Source organism: Schistosoma mansoni, chromosome W, assembly GCF_000237925.1.
Source record: "Schistosoma mansoni strain Puerto Rico chromosome W, complete genome".
NCBI lineage: Eukaryota > Metazoa > Platyhelminthes > Trematoda > Strigeidida > Schistosomatidae > Schistosoma > Schistosoma mansoni.
The window spans coordinates 47,439,245-47,460,826 of record NC_031502.1 but is presented as its reverse complement, the minus strand read 5'-3'; the positions used below and the strand labels follow the sequence as shown (position 1 = coordinate 47,460,826).

At 40.4% G+C, this 21,582-nt stretch overlaps 2 protein-coding genes across 2 annotated transcripts in view; both read right to left on the bottom strand.

Annotated features, from left to right (window-relative positions):
- Positions 1 to 753: 753 nt before the first annotated feature.
- Positions 754 to 1,908, bottom strand: Smp_037380 (hypothetical protein; the record flags this gene model as incomplete). The annotated part of the gene is made up of 6 exons (XM_018789934.1): positions 754 to 1,122; positions 1,201 to 1,271; positions 1,303 to 1,396; positions 1,431 to 1,526; positions 1,568 to 1,771; positions 1,806 to 1,908. 6 exons carry the CDS (start codon positions 1,906 to 1,908, stop codon positions 767 to 769), a joined length of 924 nt encoding a protein of 307 aa, XP_018655327.1. The 3' UTR covers positions 754 to 766.
- A 14,629-nt stretch (positions 1,909 to 16,537) lies between these two features.
- Positions 16,538 to 21,582, bottom strand: part of Smp_142320 (hypothetical protein) — a gene marked incomplete at both ends in the record, with an annotated part of 44,643 nt that continues 39,598 nt past the window's right edge. Inside the window, 2 exons of the mRNA XM_018789933.1 lie at positions 16,538 to 17,850; positions 20,034 to 20,644. Of these exons, the coding sequence (XP_018655326.1) occupies positions 16,538 to 17,850; positions 20,034 to 20,644 (1,924 nt within the window). The remainder of the gene's footprint in view (positions 17,851 to 20,033; positions 20,645 to 21,582) is intronic.

Genomic DNA, 21,582 nt, shown 5'->3' with positions numbered 1-21,582 from the left:
AGTGTAATCGTCGGTGGATTCTATTTTGAGCTATATTTGATAACATCTTAAGCCATCAAGTTGTATCATCTCCAGGACCCCAAATGGAGATTCGTTATGGTTCGACATGCCAGTTCTATTCAGTAGTCTACAATACCGTGGTACCATGTCATTAACTGACCACAAATATAATGGTTTCTAATTGACCAAACCTACCAATATGTAGAATTAATAGTCAGTTTGATAAATAAAGAAAGTTAATATCGTGCATTGGCAAAGATATCTAAAAATTTAGCGGGAACTAATTTAATGCTTAAACTCTGTATGAACTGAATGTCTAAGGATTTCTTTCGGCTCGTGTGTGGTTAGACGTTCGGAAAACAAATGTTTCATTCGAAGTTGTAACAATAAAAGGTTTTTTCATAACCGGGAATAATGACCAACTTAAACTCCAAACTACCATATGGACTGGAAGTGAAGGTCATTTGAGCTACGTGGAAGATGACTGGCAAACAAGCGTTTAGAACTTTCGGACAGAAATTCTTTTATGGGGATTCTTAGAGGAAGTTAGTTTTCAAAACTTCAGATACACTTTACTGACAAGTACCGATAATTACGGCTTTTTACTTCTGAGAAGTCGCTACCTATTCATTTTTTAAGAGGCTAGTACAGTCAAAAGCTAGAACTTGGTTTATAGAAATTTAGCTTCATTCATTAGAAAATAATAAAACATGTAGATAAGAGCTGTACAGGTTATAATACACCGGTTTCCAGTTCCATATTTGCATCAGCCACGAGCACTCTCCATTTCATGAGGTTGTAGTGAAACCTTACTGAGAAATGCTAAGTAGCCTTTGTTGCATCGGTTCGCATAATGTCCTTTCTCTCCACATTTGAAACACGTCACTTCGTCAAGTGGTTTTTGTGGGCCTTGTCGAGGTCCAGTAGGAGCTGCCTGTGAGGTCCCCATAAGACCGCCGAACTTGAGACGTTCTGAAACAAAACGAGACCCGGGATTAACACCTTGTTGAGGTAACGCTGCGCCGCCAGTGCTAATATTCTGCATTCGCTGCTGCTCCTGTAGTCGAAGACGTTCTTCAGGTGATAGTTTGAGGCAAAATTGTATTTTGTGTCCACGTTCATCTAAAATGCAGAATATAGTACATTTTAAAGTCGAAAGACAGAAACTAATATACAGTATACGATATAGAGGAAACTTACTGCAGTAGTGACATATCCAGCGGCTTTTCTGTGTATCTTGATCACTTCCTGGAAGGGGCCACCATATAGGGCTACAAAGTTTAGAAATAGAGGTTTACTCACTGCGCATATTTACATTCACGTCCTTTGGGACAAAAACCATTTATGTAGTTTTTGCACGCTACTCGTCTAACATGTCGATTCCGGCACAAAGGACCTAGACATATTTCTAGAAGTAAGGATCTTATTACCGTTTCTGCAAAACCCTCTATCATACCAGGGGCAATCCTGTACTTTAGAAGCGGGGTCAATATGAAGAAATGGACATTCTTTGTTCATACACTCTCCTATATACCACTAATAAGAAATAATCTGAAGCTCAACTTACCAAATTTCGAAAAAAAGTAACATTCTGGCATTTTAGTCATATCATATTCGTGTAGGAACTCGCAGTCATCGCCTTTTTTGCACAATCCGCGAAGCCAATGTTTGCATACAACTGTTCTGTCAGCTTTGATATGTCTCAAAGGACATAAATTATTAAGGGGACATTGATTAGTAATAAAAAAACGACAAACGCCAGCACCGGACTCTAAAGAAACCGTATTAAATAAAATCTAAATAACTGTTCATATTTGAAAAAGGCAGACATCCTAATCCAATTTGATTTTCTAGTTGGCTCTCAATAATAAAGTCAATGTCTGATACATCTGCTATTAAATTGTCCATCTCAAGATTATCTACAAAAGACCAAATTCAAATGAGATTTTACTATTTGCATATTTATGATACAGAAAGAAAATGAAGTCTATTGGTGGCCAGTTCTATAGATATCTTATGTAAACTGGAGGTTTTAAGGAATATGAGTACATACGTACGAGCGCGCTAATATCATTTTTCGCGAAATGAAGAACTTCTTTGTTAATGAATATGAAGATTGTAGATCGTTTCTAAGCGACAACATTTTATCTTCATAGCTTTTTGTGCAAACCCAAATTCATAAATACTCTTGCAACAGCGGAACAAAGTTATATCAAATGAATGATAATGACAAAGTTGTAATATATAATTTGTTCAAGACACAAGTAGTAAACCATTTCCTAATGCAAAGATAAGTTAGTTGATGTATTTGAGGACAAGTATAAACTGATATCACTAGGGCACATTCTTCAGTTTACTAATATTTTGTCTCATACTTCTCCTTTACCCAGCCTATTACACTGTTATGTCAAGTATGGAATAGTTCCAATTTACCCTCAAAAATTCTAAATTAGATGAAAGGGTTTAACATAATACCGGACATATATTTACAATTGATTAGCAAACGGAAAGTAATCATACATCGCTACGTTAATACTCTGACAAGAATTTATGAGCTAACGATTCACACTACCTATACAATCTGTAAAGTGAGTCACAGTTGTCTTCAGTAAAAAACCCAATACACTAAGAAAATGTTTGATAACGGTCATGATGATAAAACACCGTATTATTGTATATTGGGTATATCCTACATGTAAAGCCGGTCTGACAGGTTAGTTATTGGCTTCGATTCTGAACCATTTCTGACGTCTCAAGTCACTGAGTCAGTCAGTCACAACGTAGAACTTCGTACGTACGTACATCAGTTCGAGTTGCCATACCACATTAGCACAGAGATGCAGTTGTCGATTCAAATCCCATAGTGGTAGAAGTAGTAGGAGTATAATCAGAAATCCAAAAAATTAGGGTTTGAAGAAATTATTGAAGGAGTATAGTACAGTGAAATAAATTTGGAAAGAGAAAAAGGATACGGATATGAAGAATTCAGAAGATTAGAAGTTGGTAGAACACAAAGAGTGGATACACCTACGCCATTGCAAACGATTTTGAGCCATGTCATTCAAGGTCTCTAACCATCGGTAGCTATCATCTCGCGAATCCCAACCAGGTAGTCTACACCTACCAACATGGCTCAGTCCAATTGTCAGTGACTTCATTCATTTGTGCCACGTTTTGGTCTGGCCGCCCCTAGCTTTCTTCCAACCTACTCCTACACCATGAAACATTGCACGTCGGGGCAGTCGGTGGTCGGGCATACGTAACACATGTCCCAGCCATCTCAACTGATGAAGTTTCACTACTTCATCAATCGATTTGCCATCCCTACCTAGTACTCGTTTCCTAACAACTGCATTACTTACCCGGTGGTCCCAGGATATACGAGCAATGCTTCGAAGACACCTGTGATCGAACACTAGTAGCCTACGAATATCCTCTACTCTTATTGGCCATGTTTCACTGCCATAGAGTAGGACGGAGCGAACTGCTGCACAGTAAACCCGTCCTTTGGTTGCTAGACGGATATCTCGCCTACGCCATAAATGACGCAAGTTGGCGAAAGCTAGACGTGCCTTCTGTATCCGTGCTGAGATATCGTCACACACCAGACCACAAGGGCTGATCAGTCAGTCAGCTACAACGTAGGACCAGGCACCAAGGGCTGATGAGACTACCAAGATAAGTGAAGCAGTCAACACGCTCAACTTCTTCACTCCCTATCATTAGTTCAGGTGTCGATGCAACCCAATCCTGAAGTAACATTTTGCACTTCGAGGGAGAGAATCGCATCCCGAACATGCCTGCATAGTTGCTTATAGTGGTCAGAAGACTCTGCATGTTGCCAGCGTCCTCACCAAGTAAAACTATGTCGTCGGCGTATTCTAAGTCAACAAGTGAATCTCCCGGTAAAAGTTCAACTCCTGGAGGTTTGGCTGATGAAAGTGCTATCTCTAAAAGTATGTCAATGACAAAGTTAAACAAGAATGGGGAGAGTGGACAGCCCTGACGAACACCACTTGAGGTAATCAGTTCTGATGACAGTTCGCCATAGGCTCTAACTCGACCAGTAGTGTTCGAGTAGAGAGCCTTTATGAGGTTAATGTACTTCTTTGGTACTCCTTTCACTGACAAACACTGTCATAGAACCTCACGATCAACGGAGTCAAATGCCGCCTTAAGGTCAAGAAATACTACTATTGTGGGACGTCTGAATGTATGTCTATGTTCTAGGACCTGACGTAGGGTGAATATCTGGTCTATGCAACCAGGTCCAGGTCGAAAACCAGCCTGGTTTTCTCTAGTCTGTTCTTCACGAGCTTTGGTTAGGCGTCCAAGTATTATTGAAGCTAATATTTTAGACACTATATTAGTCAAACTGATCCCTCTGTGATTGTCACAGGAGGACTTTTGTCCTTTCTTATAGACTGGCACAATCAGCGATTGGGACCAGTCAGATGGAATTACGTCCAGTTCCTAGATTCTACCTAAGACCTCAGTCAATCTCACTGCTAGTACTGGACCACCATCCTTAAAAATTTCAGGGGACAACCTGTCAGGGCCTGCTGCTCTCCCTCGCTTTAGATTTCCTATAGCTTTTTCAACCTCGCAGAGGGTTGTAGGACTTACATCAATTTGCCATTCAGGACGACTGGGGATCGTGGGTGATTGAAGTGTGGCTGAAGGCCAGTTGAACTGATCCCTAAAGTGTTCTGCCCATCGAACCAATCACCTGGATTGAGAATGAATGATATGCCCATCTTTATCTGAGATGGTTTCACTGATACTTGGGTTCCTAATACCGGTTTCTTTAACGAGTCTGAATAGCTGCCTACTGTTACCTATTGCCGCTGCCTTTTCCATCTCTCTTGCTTTCGCTACCCACCACTGTTCACGATCATTACGTAGGCTTCTTATTAGCCTGCGCTTAAGTTGACTCCGCTCTTCGTTATGTTCAGAGCCAGGTGGAATGAGTTTTCGAGCATCTATCAGTGCGGTAGATGCTGCCGAGATCCTTTGTTTCTCCCTAACCTTATGGTTTACCTTACTAGCGGATATCACTGCTGATTCCACAGCTTTTCGGATGTCATTCCACGCTGCCTCGGGGTGGGCATAACTTACATGGCTGCCTAACTGTTTTTCTAGTTGCTCCTGAAATATATTCTTAGCTGGCCTATCATTAAGTAGAACCCTTAGAGGCTTCCCTGCAGTGTCGTTCCTACGTCCAGTAAGACGCAGACAGATACGTGCTCGCACTAGAGCATGATCTGAATCTAAACATGTGCTCCAGAATGAGCGACAGTCTTCTATCGAGCTCCTCCATCGGTGGCTGATAGCGATGTGATCTAATTTGGTCCAACATTGGGACGAATTCGGGGGTCGCCATGTCAAAAGATATTTTTCCTTGTGCTTAAAGTTAGTATTTGCAAGAAATAGGCGGTTATCTGAGCATAGATGCAACAAACGGTCGCCATTATCTGTTCTTTTAGCCATGACACCATAAGATCCACCCAGGTATCTTTCCCTTTCACTTAGTTTACCTACTTGAGCATTAAAGTCACCTGCTACTATTACTACATCAGAACGCCTAGCTTTTCGGAGAAGGTCAGAAAGTTTCCTGTAGAACTCATCTTTTATATCGTCTGAGCTGCAGTCAGTGGGAGAGTAGGCAGAGACGACGAAGAGGCAACGACGAGTTTCCCTATCTTTCCGGGTCCTTACTGATCCGTTTAGTCGGACAGCGCATAGACGACTGCCTACTGGGATCCAGTCTAAAAGAGCTAGTTCTGCCCCAGGACTTAATGCTATACCTACTCCAGCGAGGCTACGGGAAGCAGCATCAGGGCTTCCAGATACACGAAGCGTGTATCGAGATGAATCTTTATTTTAATTAGGTGCGGTCAAATGAATGACACTACTCGGATCTTGTATGCGCGTTTCGGAGACGTAGCACACATCGATGGTGTAAGATTCTAAAGTCCTAACTAAACAAGCCTGTTGTCCTATTTGGCACAATGTTCGGACATTAAAAGTTCCTATATGTAGTTTAGAGCGTGGTTTCAGGAGACCAGGAATAACGTTCCGTGTACTCGAATCGTTTGCCCTAGCGGTGCGAGGTGATAAAAGGATGTGGGGAGGGTTAGTCGTGGAGATAAGAGTGTTATTGGGTGTAGGAAGGATTTGAAAGTGACCAACTTGGTCTCGTGTGCAGTTATGGGTATGAGGGCTAGTATCACTTCCCGGCTGCCCACACCGTGGAAGGGTATTTCTTGAGGGACCTGAAAAAGAAGTTGGATTAGTGTTGGTCATAACGACCTGGGAGCGTGACCGCAGTGCCCAAGGGACAACTGCTTAAGGCCGGTCACGCACGGCCTTTTTGTGGGGGATTTTCGACGTGTTAGCTTCGTTCTTCAAAGGACCTTACCGCCGGAGACGGAAATCCGTGGGATAAGGCGGGGTGTGCATTTTTAGGGTCGACCTTTTCTAACCCCACCCCTCCTTGTGGGAAGGCAGCATCGCTGTCATGCTGGTTGTCTGAAGGAAACACCTTACTACTGTCACACCTCTGTACAGTCAGCAGTACGACTTCGCCTTCGGACCTTGGGATTGCTGCTTTTAGTCTTACCGCTCTTCAACCGACCTGTCTGGCATGGTAGGACCTTGAGGAACGATTGTTCCAGCCAGCATAGCCCGATTGGGTCATCACGATAGGCAAGCCCGACCACCACGTCAAGGTAGCAGCAACGGTCGGGCAAGTCACTGAGTTGCACCATATCTCGGGCCCTAGTCTTAATGGACTAACATATGCTAGTCCTACGTAGCTTTTTACATACCCTAGTATCATAGAGATCGAGTTTCAAAACTATAGAGTAAAACTACTTCCACCGACGCGTTGTAGACCCAAACTCTTACAACCAAACTAACATCGCGATAGCACTAAATAAAGTCTGAATTGGAGCAAGCTTCTCTGGGTTCCGCATTACGCAGACTGATCTCACTACTTACATCATTACCAGCAATATCGTCACTATACTCAGGATAGAAGAGTCTTTCAAGTAGCAGACACACACCACGAGTACTTACTTCCATCAGAGCAGCCTTCAGAATGTGGTTGATGATAAAATTGACGAGGAATAGTTGGACTGGACGATTCTGCTTAATTTCGTTTCTGAGACAGAATAATCTCTCGAACTTTTTCATACAAGCAGCAGCCGCTGCAACAGTAGGCCTCAACATACACAAGAGAAAAAGCAAAATCCTGAAATACAACACAGGGAACACCAACCCAATAACAATTGATGAAGAAACTCTGGAAGAGATGTAAACTTTCACGTATCCGAGCAGCATCATCGATGAACAAGGAGGATTTGATACAGATGTAAAATTAAGGACTGGCAAAGAAAGGGCAGCATTCCTACAGTTGAAGAATATATGAGACTCAAAACAACTGTCATCCAACACCAAAGCCAGAATCCTCAATACGAATGTCAAGACAGTTCTACTGCACGGAACTGAAATTTGGAGAACTACTACAACCATCATCAAAAAAGTACAAGTAATTACAAACAATGGTCTACGAAAGATACTAAATGTTCGTTAGGTGTGCACCATTAGCTATGGTACTGCCCGGGTGCACAAACAGATGCAGATGGTTGTCCTAGGGAGCCACACTCGGAGCACTCGACCTAAAGGTCTGATACACAGGGCAGTGGAACGACGTCGAGAGACGCAGTCCCATAGCAACTGGTGACCAACGACTGTTTCATGCGTCTTTTGTTCCTTCAGGATACTGGAGCCCATGTGCACCATTGGTTTGGAATCAGGGTTTTCCAACTCCCTTAGGTGAACCCTCCGTGTCCACCATCCCGGTTAAGGCGCCGGACATTCGCTTTTCGTCCTCTCAATTTCGTAAACAGCACCCCAGCCGCGAGAACGCAGTGAGTAAGACTTCCCCGGTAATTGCTGTATACGCGCGGCCACGTGAGAGCATTTCGTGAGGGAGAGGTAGCTCTCCACTCTGGGCCGTACCAGGACATTTGGGGGCAAGAACACCATACAATGTTTTTGTATGGTTTGAACTTGGTTAGAGAGCGCTTCCGTGTTGCTCGCCATAAAAATGATAAATTTAAGAATAAACAAAATTCACAACCACAGGGATACTTAATTACCAACCTTTGCAAAGAGGCGTCAACAGGTGCAAATCTGGATTTTAAAAAGTTGTAATAGCTTTTTTAATATTAGAATGTTAGACCGATTAAAAGAGGTCGAACACCAGAGTTAATATTTCTCTTTATTCCCCATCAGCTAAAATTAAAACTAGGAGCGTGGCAGAGATAACTAACGTGAGTTCCAAGAGAATATTCAAACGGTATTGTAAGACAATTCTATGTTTAACACAAAACTCAGGACATTAGCCACATTGTAAACCTCGAAGCCAGGAGCCCTTTTGTATATAGCTTTGCTACACGTTTGTGACCGATCCTACTTGACATCTAACGTAAGAATAAAGGAGCTCCTTTATTTCCACCCTGGGGTGGAAAGTGAACGTTCTTCAGAATTAGGACAAAGCTGAAAACCTGATTCGAATGTCCGATCATTATTTTACCATATCATTTTCAGAGTTTATCGACTCTATGTGTAAATTACACGAGTAAACTGTTATCTGGTCAGTCGCACTGAAACTGACCTTCGATCGTAGACCAATTCTTTCGACCTACGCGCTTAACGATTTCGTTATTTTTCTTATTAACTATAATGTACTTGTTAAATAAACAGAAAAATGGTTTTTGAAGTCTGAATGCCTCGATATGAAAAAGTGAAGCAGCTTAATATTGACAAAAATATGAGCATTCAGTTGTAATCGAATGTGTTACCTTATCGTTTTTTAGAGGTATGCATTGCAGGTCAACCCCCGTGATACCCGTATATTTTTTGTTATTGTTAGTTTTCTCACAAGAGCCTCATCTATAGCAGTCAAAACGCATTTCAAAACCATTTCTAAGGTTATTCGTCAAATCAAGTTGTTGAGTGGCAATGCTTTGTCTGGTACATCGTCAGGTCCAGCTGCTTTCCCACTCCTGATTTGTCTGGTAACCATCCTGATTTCTTCGTACGTTAGTGGAGTGACATCTATAGGAAGGTCTGTAGGTGCTGCCTCGATTTTTGGTGGATTCAGTTGTGCTGGTCTATTCAATAGTTCCTCGAAGTTTTCTTCCCATATGCTCTTCTCTTCTTGAATTTCAGTTATTGTCTTTGATCGGTCTGTCTGGTTCACTATATTTCCCTGCTAGTTTCTTCGTGTTGTCATATAGTTGTTCCATATTTCCTTCTGTTTCAGTCTTTTCCGCTGTCTTTACTAGGTCTTCCACATATTTCTGCTTGTCAGCTCTTATGCCCTTATTCAATTGCTTGCTTGATTCTGTATATTCAGCTTGAGACTTGAGTTTCTCTGTTATTGTTCGGCCGTTGTTAATGACTGTCTTCTTGTTCTTCCCTTCTTAAATCTTTTCCAGTATTTCGATGAAGAGCCATTTCTTATGATGCATCCTGAGGGCCAGAACCTCCTAACACGAAGCTAGTTCTGACGATGCCACAAGTGTTTGTAGTTTGACAACATTAAACCAGAGACATCTATAATTGAATCGTGTCCACCCAGTGAAATCAAAAGTCACAATTTAGGAGGTTCAAAGACATATTTGTTAGGTTGCCAATATATCGAGAAGGGATTGATCTAAACTGGCTAGCGGTCGTAGGAGATGTTGAACACGTCATTCCAACACGTGATCTGGTGCGGATACGTGACCGAGCGCCTTCACTTGGGTAAGTCCATTAAAACTAACGTCGTCTGTATAAAATTTTCAAGACTTACAGAGCTACTGAATGTAGGGACTTATTTACCGCTACAGTGCCTGTCTGATCCCTTTTCAACTGTCCCCCATAGTGTTTCCTTATTTTTTCAGTAGATGTTATAAGTCTTGTAACCTGTTGTTGAGAGTTGTCTTGAATTGGTACCGTGCCGCGTGCGAAAAGAAACGACGTTAGAAGTTAATCAAACAGAAAAATGCCTTCAGTTTTTGAGTGTGGATAGTACGGTGTACTCCATCATATAAACCTTTTGAAAGTTTGGACAGCATTCCGCAATCGAAATGGAATTCGTAGGAACTCAAATAGACCAAACAGAGTTATGGTAACGGTTTTCACGATTTCTGATCTGATGATATGCTCGTACCAGATAAATCTTAGAAAAAATAGTCGTGCCCCTGAGTGGTTCCATGATGTCATGTGGGTGGGGGATGGGGTGGCTATAAAAAGGTGTAGCCACGTTTAATGCTTGGCAGTCGCCGCATGGTCTCCAACTAACGCCGTCCTTTTTGCGAAACATGTGGAGGTCCAGGAACTGTAAGAAGGACGAATAATACCAATAGCTAGTAAATTGTCAGGCGAAAGATAATTTGTCCAGTGCCAGTCCACAAGGTTTTGCCGTGACTGGGGGTCCGCCGGTAACTATGTGGTGTGCCACACAATTGGTCATCGATGAGATGTCCTAGAGATGTTTAGTTAATTGGGGGAATTCTGAAACAAAATGTGGACCTGAAATAAGCAACCAACCTGATGTGAGGGACTGGCGAGTGTTGCCGCATCTATCCGCCGCAACGGAAGTTTCCCGTTTGTATGAACAGGGGGCTTGACAACGATTGGCATCGGGCCCGGAAATTCGGTGGAACGAGCATAAACCAGTACTCGCTTCCGAAGCCAGCTTCGAATGTGCCAGCTTATGGAAAGTAGTTACAGCTTTACGTGACCGTAGCCTGTTTCGCGGGGTCCTGAGATAATGGAACAGTCTCGAAAATTGAGACTTATGAATACAGACACACCTATCACCTTCGGCCGAAAAGTGACTAGCGTAGAGATCCACGTTCGAGTGTGGCGTTGAGGCAACTATATAATTGTCTTGAGTGCTGGTCGTCGCTAATATTTTGCCTGCTATGAGAGCAACCTGGTTAAGTGGTGTATCCTCCAGCGATGCCCTGGTACGGCCGAGAGTGGGGAGAGACCACTCTCCCTCTCGAAATGCTCTCACACGGCCAGCGAATATATAGCCTCTGCCAGGGAAGTCCTACTCACTGCCTTCTCGTGGCATTACTGTTGTTTACGAAAGTGAGAGGACGAAAAGCGAATGTCCGGCGCTTTAACCGGGTTGGTGGACACGGAGGGTTCACCTAGGAGAGTTGGAAAACCCTGATTCCAAACCAATGGTGCACATGGGCTCCAGTATCCTGATGGAACGAATGGCGAATGAACCTGCTGCTGGTCAACGGCTACCATGGGACTGCATCTCCTTACGATGCTCCACTGCCTTGTGGGTTAGACCTTTAGGTTAAAGGCTCGGGGTGTGGCCTCCTAAGAATACCACCTGCTTCGGTTTGGGCACCCGGGCAGTATCACAGCCCACACACAAATAAATGAAATGATGAATTCTATTGACGATACTATTCTCGCTCACACTAGAAGCAAGACAAGTTACACTATTATTATTATTATTACCATTATTATTATTATTACTATTATTTACTACGTCGCTTTTTCACTCCCTTTAGTCTCAAATTGTGTATCCTTCCTTTCCAACTTATGCAGTAGCTCGCCCATCGTGGAAACTCTGTCCTATCTAAACGATCTCCAGTCACTGTCTGGTTGAAAGCGAATGCTTCCACCGATTACGAATACTGAAGCAGTCTTTCTGAAACCACGTACGCCGTTCAAGCTGGCTTCCTTCAACGTTCGCACACTAATGCAGATCGGACAACAGATGGGGCTGGCTATATCTTTAGAAATTCTTGATGTTTGTTGTCTATCCGAGACCCGTATTCAAGACTCTAGTGAACTACTACAAATTCGCTCTCCATCTGTCACTTCGAAAAGCTTGTTTCACGTGCGCTTATCCGGGGACCCTGTGGCATCTTCGTCTGGTCTTGCAGGCGTTGGTGTTGCACTAAGCGCTAGGGCTGAGGCAGCACTAATTGATTGGATCCCCATTAACAGTCGGTTATGTGCTGTTAGATTAGAAAGTTCCACCAAAGTGAGAAGAAACCGGCGTGAGAAACGGTGTCTTTTCGTCATCTCCGCCTATGCCCCAACAGATTGTAGCCCGGATGCAATCAAGGATGAGTTCTACCATCAGTTACCAGTTCTTCTCCAGAAAGCGCGTTCGACAGATATTGTAGTATTAGCCGGAGACTTGAATGCACAGGTCGGGCGTCTAGGCACAGAAGAGAGTCCTTTAGGTGGCCGATGGGGACTTGTTGGTCGCAGGACAGATAACGGGGACCGTTTGCTGCAACTGTGCATAGACTACAACCTGTTTCTGGTTAGCAGTAACTTCCGGCAGTCATCGCCGGTGTGCCACCTGGCGTCCTCCCTCTGCATCTCAAGCCTAGACTCAGATTGATCACATCGCGATCAGCTACCGTTGGCGTGGTTGTGTACAAGACTGCCGCTCCTTTTGGAGTACCTATCTGGAGTCTGATCATGCCCTGGTCTGCGCCAATCTCACCTTACTTTTCAGTGGCCGAAGGATTGACCACCACCAACGGATCGATGTTAGTAAACTGGCTGCAACATCTGTTGCAAGTAAGTATCGAGCGGAGTTAGTCTCTAGGCTAGCTACCATCCCACCGAAAAGTATGGATGAGCATTGGTTGCAACTTCATGACGCCATGAAAATGGCGAGTAAAGTCGCTTGCGGCTTCACGAAACGTCCCGCTTATAAGCACTGGGTTTCTTCTGGCTCCTTACAACTGATCGAAGCCCGTCGGTCTACTCCAGGTGACCGTGAGTTTGACCACAAACGAAGGCTGTTACGTAATGAAATCGGGCAAAGCTTGCGTAAGGACCGAGAAGCCTGGTGGTCGGAGCGTGCTAATGGGATGGAAGCAGCAGCTGCATCTGGTAACTGCCAGAAGCTCTTCCAACTCATCCGAGCCACTGGCAGCAAGAAGTCTGGTGTGAGTGAAACAATCTACGAGGATGACGGGATGCCAATCACTAACATCTGTCGACGTCTTGGACGATGGGCGGAATTTTTCGAAGGGCAGTTCAACTGGCCTGCCGCTCCAGCAACATCAACCAGTTTGTCCTGCCCCCATGGCCGGTGACGACTGATCCACCAAACGAGGCGGAAGTCCGCAAGGAACTCCAACTCCTGAAGCGCTACAAATCACCGGGCCCAGATGACTTACCTCCGGCTCTTTTTAAAGATGGTGGTGACTTTCTGACTAAGGAATTGACTGTGTTGTTTGGAAAGGTTTGAGAGCAAGAAAGTGTTCCAACATCATGGAATGAGTCAATAGTCGTCCCTATCTTTAAAAAGGGTTCACGTTGTTCCTGTAATAACTATCAGGGGATAAGTCTACTTCTGATTGGGTCCAAACTATTGGCTTCTATCATTCTTCGTAGGTTGTTTAAAACCCGAGAACGATTGACTCGCAAGGAGCAGGCTGGTTTTCGTTCTGGTCGAGGATGCATTGATCACATCTTCACCCTCCGCCAAATGTTAGAACACCGTCATACTTATCGCAGGCCAACAATCGTAGTGTTTCTTGATATCAGGGCTGCCTTCGATTCGTTGGACAGGACTGTTCTCTGGGATTGTCTATTGAAGAAGGGTGTGCCTGAGAAGTTTATTAACATCTTAAAGGCCCTGTATACGAACACCTCAGGTAGAGTGAGGGCATACAACCACCTTTCTCCCTTGTTCCATTTGAGCAGTGGGGTTAGGCAGGGTTGCCCGATCTCACCATTCCTCTTCAACTGCCATCGATGACGTCCTGGAAACAGCTCTGATGGATGTAAGTAATGGCGGTGTGGATATGTTGCCTGGAGAACGACTTCTTGACCTCGAGTATGCGGGTGATATTGTCTTACTGTGCGATGATGCCCAAGGCATGCAATCTGCACTTAATCAGTTGGCGATCAGTGTCCGCAGGTACGGTATGTGCTATGCACCCTCCAAGTGCAAAGTACTCCTACAAGACTGGCAGGATTCTCATCCTGTACTCACCCTGGATGGTGAGGAGATCGAAGTAGTTGAGAAGTTCGTGTACCTAGGTAGCTATATAAGCGCTGGTGGTGGCGTGAGTGATGAGATTGATGCACGTATAATGAAAGCCAGAGCGGCTTATGCCAATCTAGGCCATCTTTGGCGCCTTCGTGATGTTAGTCTGGCTGTAAAAGGTCGGTGAGAGCAGTTTTGCTCTTTGCTTGTGAAACCTGGCCTCTCCGAGTTGAGGATGTTAGATGTCTCTCTGTGTTCGATCATCGTTGTCTCCGAAGGATTGCTGACATTCAGTGGCAACACCATGTTAGTAATGCAGAGGTTCGGCATCGTGTGTTCGGGCGCAGAGACGATAATTCAATCGGTGTCACCATCTTGAAACACCGACTTCGGTGGCTTGGACATGTTTTACGAATGTCGTCCCAGAGACTTCCACGTCGTGCATTATTTGCCGACTCTGGGACTGGTTGGAAAAAGCGGAGAGGAGGTCAGTGTATGACATGGTGTCGTGGTGTGAAAGGAAGCTGCAAAGGGCTAGCTTCTGTTGGTCCTTCACGACTCCCTGACTGGGGTCCGAGAGATGGTGCAACACAGTGGCTAGAGACGTTATCAGATATGGCTCAGAATAGAAGCCAGTGGCGATCCTGCTGTAACCTTCTTCATAAAGAGTGGTTCTAACTTTCTTAACTGAAAGACTCTTCTGGTTGTACATTTCAGTCTGCCTTATCTTTTCATCCCTTCTCTTCCTACTTTCATTATTTTGTGTGGCGCATATGTATCTGGTGCCCTTTTGTACCAATATATATGTGTTTAAATAAATAAATAAATAAGGTTGTATTTGTGCTGGTAATGATTCCAGACACAATTCCACAACTGTCGTGGGTCCTTCTGAAGACTGCAGGCGCGTGTGTTGGCTGGGTTTAGCATTATCCAGGGGGTGACATGCTAATAATATCCCCAATCGTTCCTATCTCGATGGGAGGAAGTGTCTGAGAATCGCCTCCTTGAGACGATCGTAGACGACAGGCAAATTAGGATTGAGGACAACCACACGGACCATGGCTATATGATCCTCAGGTAAGGTTTCCAGAGTGTAGACGTACTTTTGCCGCTGGCTCGTAATGCGGCTTGTAGTTTCACCACATAAAAGGTCAGCTAAATTCATACATGAAATTCAATATATGATATATATATATATATACTTTCTGTGCGCGCATGTCACTTGTAAATTTCTTGTACAAGTCATCAGGTTCTGCATACTAAGGATAGTTGCCCGAGTAAATAAGTTCACTCGACAATGTACGAGTGTCTAAACTGGTATATATGACAAGTTTCTGGGTGTAAAAACGGATCACTCTTTGTGCTGACCTACTTACATACTTCTCCAGGTACGCTGACAGTCTTAAATTGGTATCCATTCATGTTGACATTTCGTAAATCTTTATAAATTTAATCCATGGTGTTTGAGCGAATTGTCTTGTGTTGTGAAACACAAAAAACAGTGACTCAGTACCGTGATGTTTCGACATACAATACAATGACATGTCCAGTGGAATGCTTCAGAACGTTTAGAAATTCTACTTAATAGTTAACAAAGCGAATAGGAATTCAGTGCTAACCTCTTAATAAGACTATGACTACAGCAACACTGCTTCATAGGTTTATTTGCGCATATTTATCCATAAATGAAGCAGTTACATGAATCGAACTCCGTAGAAACAGAACATATGTGGTAGCTAAGATTCTAAACTATTACTTATATATATTCAATATAAAACTAGAGATTTAAACCACATCCTTCCGCATTGTGCATATATATATGACTATGATGCGGCAAACATTTAAGTAGTTTTATGTCACTACCTTAATAAATAGACATAAATGCACTCATGATCCCAAAGACCTCTGGTTAAATAACACTGAACTGTAGGAAGTTAGACGAGACTTCTAACTAGCTAGTCGATAACTTATTATGGATTACAGAAGAAATTTGACATATTTAAAGAACATTCTACATTTTATTGAGAAATTTTAAACTGCACCATTTTATGATAAAAAGAAGAGACATAAGATGACCAATTTAAAACAATGAAGTGTATAAATATGACAAAAGTTAAAAATGCATGTTATTTATTTAAAACACTCATGAAATGATAAGTACCTTTTATTAATCCTAAAAACAAATACGAAAATGAATTCTTTTTCTAAGTATAATGAAAAGGAGTAAAAGATCAGAAGAAAGTTTAAGATAAAGAATCTTTATGTTGAGCATTATATATCATTTGAATAAATTAGAAATAACCTAATTCATACTATACAATAAATTAAGTAAATATATTTATATATACATATTAACATAGGAATGGTCACATGTAAAAATTTCAATTAAACAAACAGATTTCTTTTCGAAGATAATTGAATAAGAACCAAATCCAATAGGAAAATAATCGATGACTTATATAGTTGAAGTTCTGTTGATGTCATTGTTGTTTAAACACAAGGAAAATGTTCTACAAAACGAATATATGATTCATCTAGGAACAAGTCTAGCTGATCAATTTTAGAAGATACAGAGTGTATCAATTCTATAGAAACTTTTTCTTCATCAAAATCATTATTAATCAAACCAACATATCCAGGATAGCTACCGTTTTCAATTTCATTTGAATTTCCTGAGATAACATTTTTAACTTTGTATAACTCATCATTCAGTGTAGTAGTTGTTAGTGAACTCGCAGTGGATTGTTTAGTTGAAGAAAGGTCATCATCTTGTTTGTCAGGAAGATTTGAAATTTGTTCAGCAACACATGTATGAAGAGATATTTGTGGACTAATTTGTGGTGATTCTAATTTTATTCGTTTAGTTGGTATAACCACTTCATTAAGTATTAATGGTGTTTCTTCATCATTAATTTCATTTAGGCTAATTTTCACATCATTTTCTACTTTAGGTGTACAACTTATTAGTTGATTACTAAGTTTGCAATTTTCTTCTTTATTTAAAAACGAACTAACAATTATTGTATCTCCACAATCACTTGGTTGTTCACGGTTAGAAGAAATATTCTCACTTTTAGGTGAGGTAGACTGTTCACTACACGAATTGTAAGTGCATTTCATTTTATTGACAGGAAAATCATCTGAGTTTGTAGTTGATGTAGAAATAGTTGGTGATATACTACTACCAACGGTATCAGACGTTGACGTAAGAAGAGAACGAACAGCGTCAGAAACAACTGTTGAAGACATTTGTGGACTTCTTTGATCAGAACATGTAGCAGTTGACGTAATTGTTTGATCTTCAGTCAACAAAAAATCTAACCCCATATTCAGTGACGATGTTGGGCATCTTCTGGTTGATGATGTTAAGCCACTAGATGATGATTCCAGGTTAATCGTTGATGGACTAGTATACTCACTAGTACCAACACTTTTAGATGACATCTCATCAGTTGAAAAACCATTTGAAGAAGTGGTTACTACTGTTGTACTTGTTGTTGTCATGGGAGTATGGTAAGAGTTATCACTCCCGATGTCTATGCATTGCTCAGCGATTACTCCTTTAGTTATATTCGAGCTTACAGATGTCGAAAGAAATGATTTTGTCATCATTGTTGTATATGTAGATGCAGTCGACAAACTAGATGATGTAGATGACATGCTATCAACAACGCACATATTTACACCTGGTATAGCAGCCATTGAAAAACAACTAACAGAACGAGTAGAAATTGATGGTGAAGATGGCAGTGAAATGGAAGTGCTAATCTTATCCGGAGAGGATTGCGTTCCAATCCATGAGACTAAGGAAAATGAGAGTAATACAATAAGAAACAGAAATAGATGAAGCATAATCACCAGTTCAACAATCGTAGATATAATTATACAACAAAACAAAACTGGGAATAAAATGCATACGCAAATCACAATGTATAATTTTGCCAGTTAATTTTTCATTGTAAATGAATTTAAGTCAAAAAACTCCCGTAAAACTGACGACAAAAATGATAAACAAGTCTGTCAATTTTATGTTGCTCTAATAACAATCTTAGAGTAGAACAAATAATCCATGAAATGATTTCAAGATTGAAGGTAGTGAGTTTATCACTATTGACAAATACAGCATTAATACAGAGGTCACTTTTTCTTGAATAACTTTTTAAGTAACGTTGATGGGATCCGTAGAAAAATCGCCGGAAAACCAGATAATAATTAGAAAAATCTAACTCAACAAATAGAGCTAAGAATAAAAATTATATAAGAAAGAGACCTATTATTATTATTATTACTACAACGACCAGTGTTAAAACATGAACGAGTATCATGAATATGTATACATATACACCCTTTCAAAAAAAAGTAAAAATGTGGGTGTCCCAAAACTAGATTTCAGAAAGTAATCTAAATTCTCTCTCTCTCTCTCTATATATATATATACTAGGTGATCTGTAAACCATGGAACGATAAAGTAATTTACAAATTTTCACAAGTAAAAAAAGCTATCTTTAATAATAATACTAATATTCATATTAGTAATAATACATCTTATATAGTGAAACAATATTGGTAACCAAATTTTAAGTGAATTATAAGAGATTATTTAAGCACAAAATTGAACATGTTACACAAGTTAATCATTGCTATTGCATCTCTCTGTATGTATGTAGTATTACATGAATATGAATTAATTTGCTACGCTTACTATTTTAAAATGATCAATTACATAACACTATAGTCATCATGATTGCTTGAACGAAAACAACACAATCCACTTATACCTGTTCAGGAATTAAAAACAATCGGAAAGTGAAAAATACTGAACAGAAAGAGAACTAACTCATATAAACATGAATCCTTGACATTAGTGTTAGTTAAAAAGTCAGTAGCTTACACTTTTCATAAGTCATATATTTATAGTTAACAAATATTTGAATATAAGCACTTTGTTCTCCTAACAATCCACTATCAATAAAATAAGGGTCGAAACTCAATGTGGACTCAGTTGAGAAAAAGTCCAAAGCTTACTTGATATCTTCATGAATTATGATAACATAAAGAAGTGATTGTTTCCTTCTTTTTTGAAACAATCTCCTCTGAAGAGCCCCCATCACCTCATTCCACTAACATAGAATCTTAACATAGTTTACCAGGTCCAATAAAATATACACTCTATGTAAAATACGATATATTGGAATGTACTGAATTCACGTTAAGAAATGGGTTTTAGAGAATATGTAAGTACTAAATTAGCAAATGAATTGTATTGTTTTGAAACAGTGAGTGAATAATGAGGTTAACAAAACTGGTGCTACAATTGAAGCTTTTACACGAACAAATTCTACTGAATTCTCAAAAGCAAGTATCTTTGTCATTAACTAATTGTATGTAAAATCATTCACCTGAAATCTGTTTGACAATGCTTGTCAATTTAGACACTCTAAGGAAACATAAATGACTATATTCAGAATTAGGTGTATATATAAATTACTAAAAATATCGATTTTCGTCATGAGTTTCTCTGAATCGCACTTTTTATTGGTAATTAATCATATCCGAAAAATGAAGCGTCATTTTAACAGAAAACTTGTTTAAATTTACAATGCGTGCTTTAGATGTTAATAACTAAAAATTTCATTGTTAGTCTCAAATCAAGTAAATTTTTACAGGGTACATTCTATGGATATTAGGAAACACTTAAGAAACTTGTTTATAAAAAAAATGGAGAACATCTGTTGTTCGGGATGAGATGTTAGAATTATTGTGATTTCTGAACGGGATGGTTGAGTTGTGAAGCTTTCATTGTTCTTCTGAACAACACGAGAACATACTTCAACCGCAACAAACTTATTTACATCCAACTATCTGATTTCTGTAACAATGAAGATAAATATTATAATTTGAAAAATAACATTGCCGAAAGATATTTCTTCAGAAAAGAATTAGTAATAATTATATATATATAATCGAACAATTTTGAACGACATACCAGGTTGTGATGAAGGTCGTGAAGCTGCTGATGAGTAAGCAGAATCAACTAGTTCACCAACGGGTCCACAACTAGTATTAGAACAAATATTTTCCGAATTAGTTTGATTACTAGGAGAACAAGAATCAGAAACCCATTGAGGAGAATTCACCATGTCTTGTTGAGATGTGACGACTTTTGTTGTTTGACTCGTCGCATGCAATGGTTGTGGCTTACGCGATGTTGACGCAATTTTAGGTGGTGGTTGTTGTTGTTGCTGAGGTGAAATTCTTTGTAAAGGCGATTGATTCCAATCAGGTATTGTTTGAGAGACATTTGTATGGCAATGAGTAGTAATTTGTCGTACTCCAACACTGCTGGGATTTTGTCCACGAAGTGAACCTTTTGACGAGATCTGATTAAAAGCCTGAGATACTACTTCTGTCAGTGGACCAATTAAAGGTTGCCATTGATCAACTTCATTAGGCAGATCTAAACATAATGGGGGTACCAATCGCCAATAACCATCTGAGCGTACAAGAATACTTTCAGCTGACTGAGGTACTAATTGCGAAGCATACAATATGGTGGTATCAATGCATAATCCATCCAGCCCAGCAGGGCTTTTATGTCTACAATTTAGAAAAAAACAGTTGAATGGGATCAATATTGTTAAAACAAGGGAAAATACGAGACTGAACAAGCTAACACCGAAGATAACTTTATTCCCGACATGATCTTAGACAATGATATATATATATATATATTCCTCCTTAGAGTAAACAACAAACTTGCTCACATTTTAAATCTCGACTAAATACAAAAATGACTAATATCGAAACGAAAGAGAAGAAAAGCAAAACTCTCTCACCACACATAAACAGAAATAGTATCAAAAATAGATTAATGAAAATGCAAAACTGTTAGATGAAATACGGAAAACGCCAACTGTTTTAAAATTGCGTGTAATAATCTTTTGTGTATGGGTAAATAAACGGGTATGTAGCGTAAGTGGTTAGTGGTCAATTTGTATTTAACTCCCTTTCTCTCACGTTTTTCTTCCTGTTCATTAAAAAAAGATGGAATGGCGAAAGCTAATAAATTTCATCAATATTCATCTAACAACTCCATGTAATTTCATTCAGATATACTTAGATAGATGGATATGGATAAACAAATGCATTGTCCAAATATTAAGACCGAAAAAAGCTTTCAAAGGGCATAGGAGAGAGAAGATAGATAGATAGATAGATAGGTGAGTGTAAATGTGATTAAAAGTAAACAAACATAAAAACAGTACATAATAAATAAGCGCAACACTTACTATCTAGAGATTTAAACCATCATCATCGTCACAACAACAATAACAACAAGTAATCGACCAACCAACCAATTAAGGTAAACAAACAAATAAATTGATCCAAAATGGCAACTGATCGAATTACTGACATTTTAAATCGATTTTACAACTTGTACAAACTAATTTATAGTTGGTTAGCTATTTAGAGTCCAGTAATCAGATATTAGGTGAGTAGAATAATTTTTTTTTGTTGAAAAAGTGATATTAATT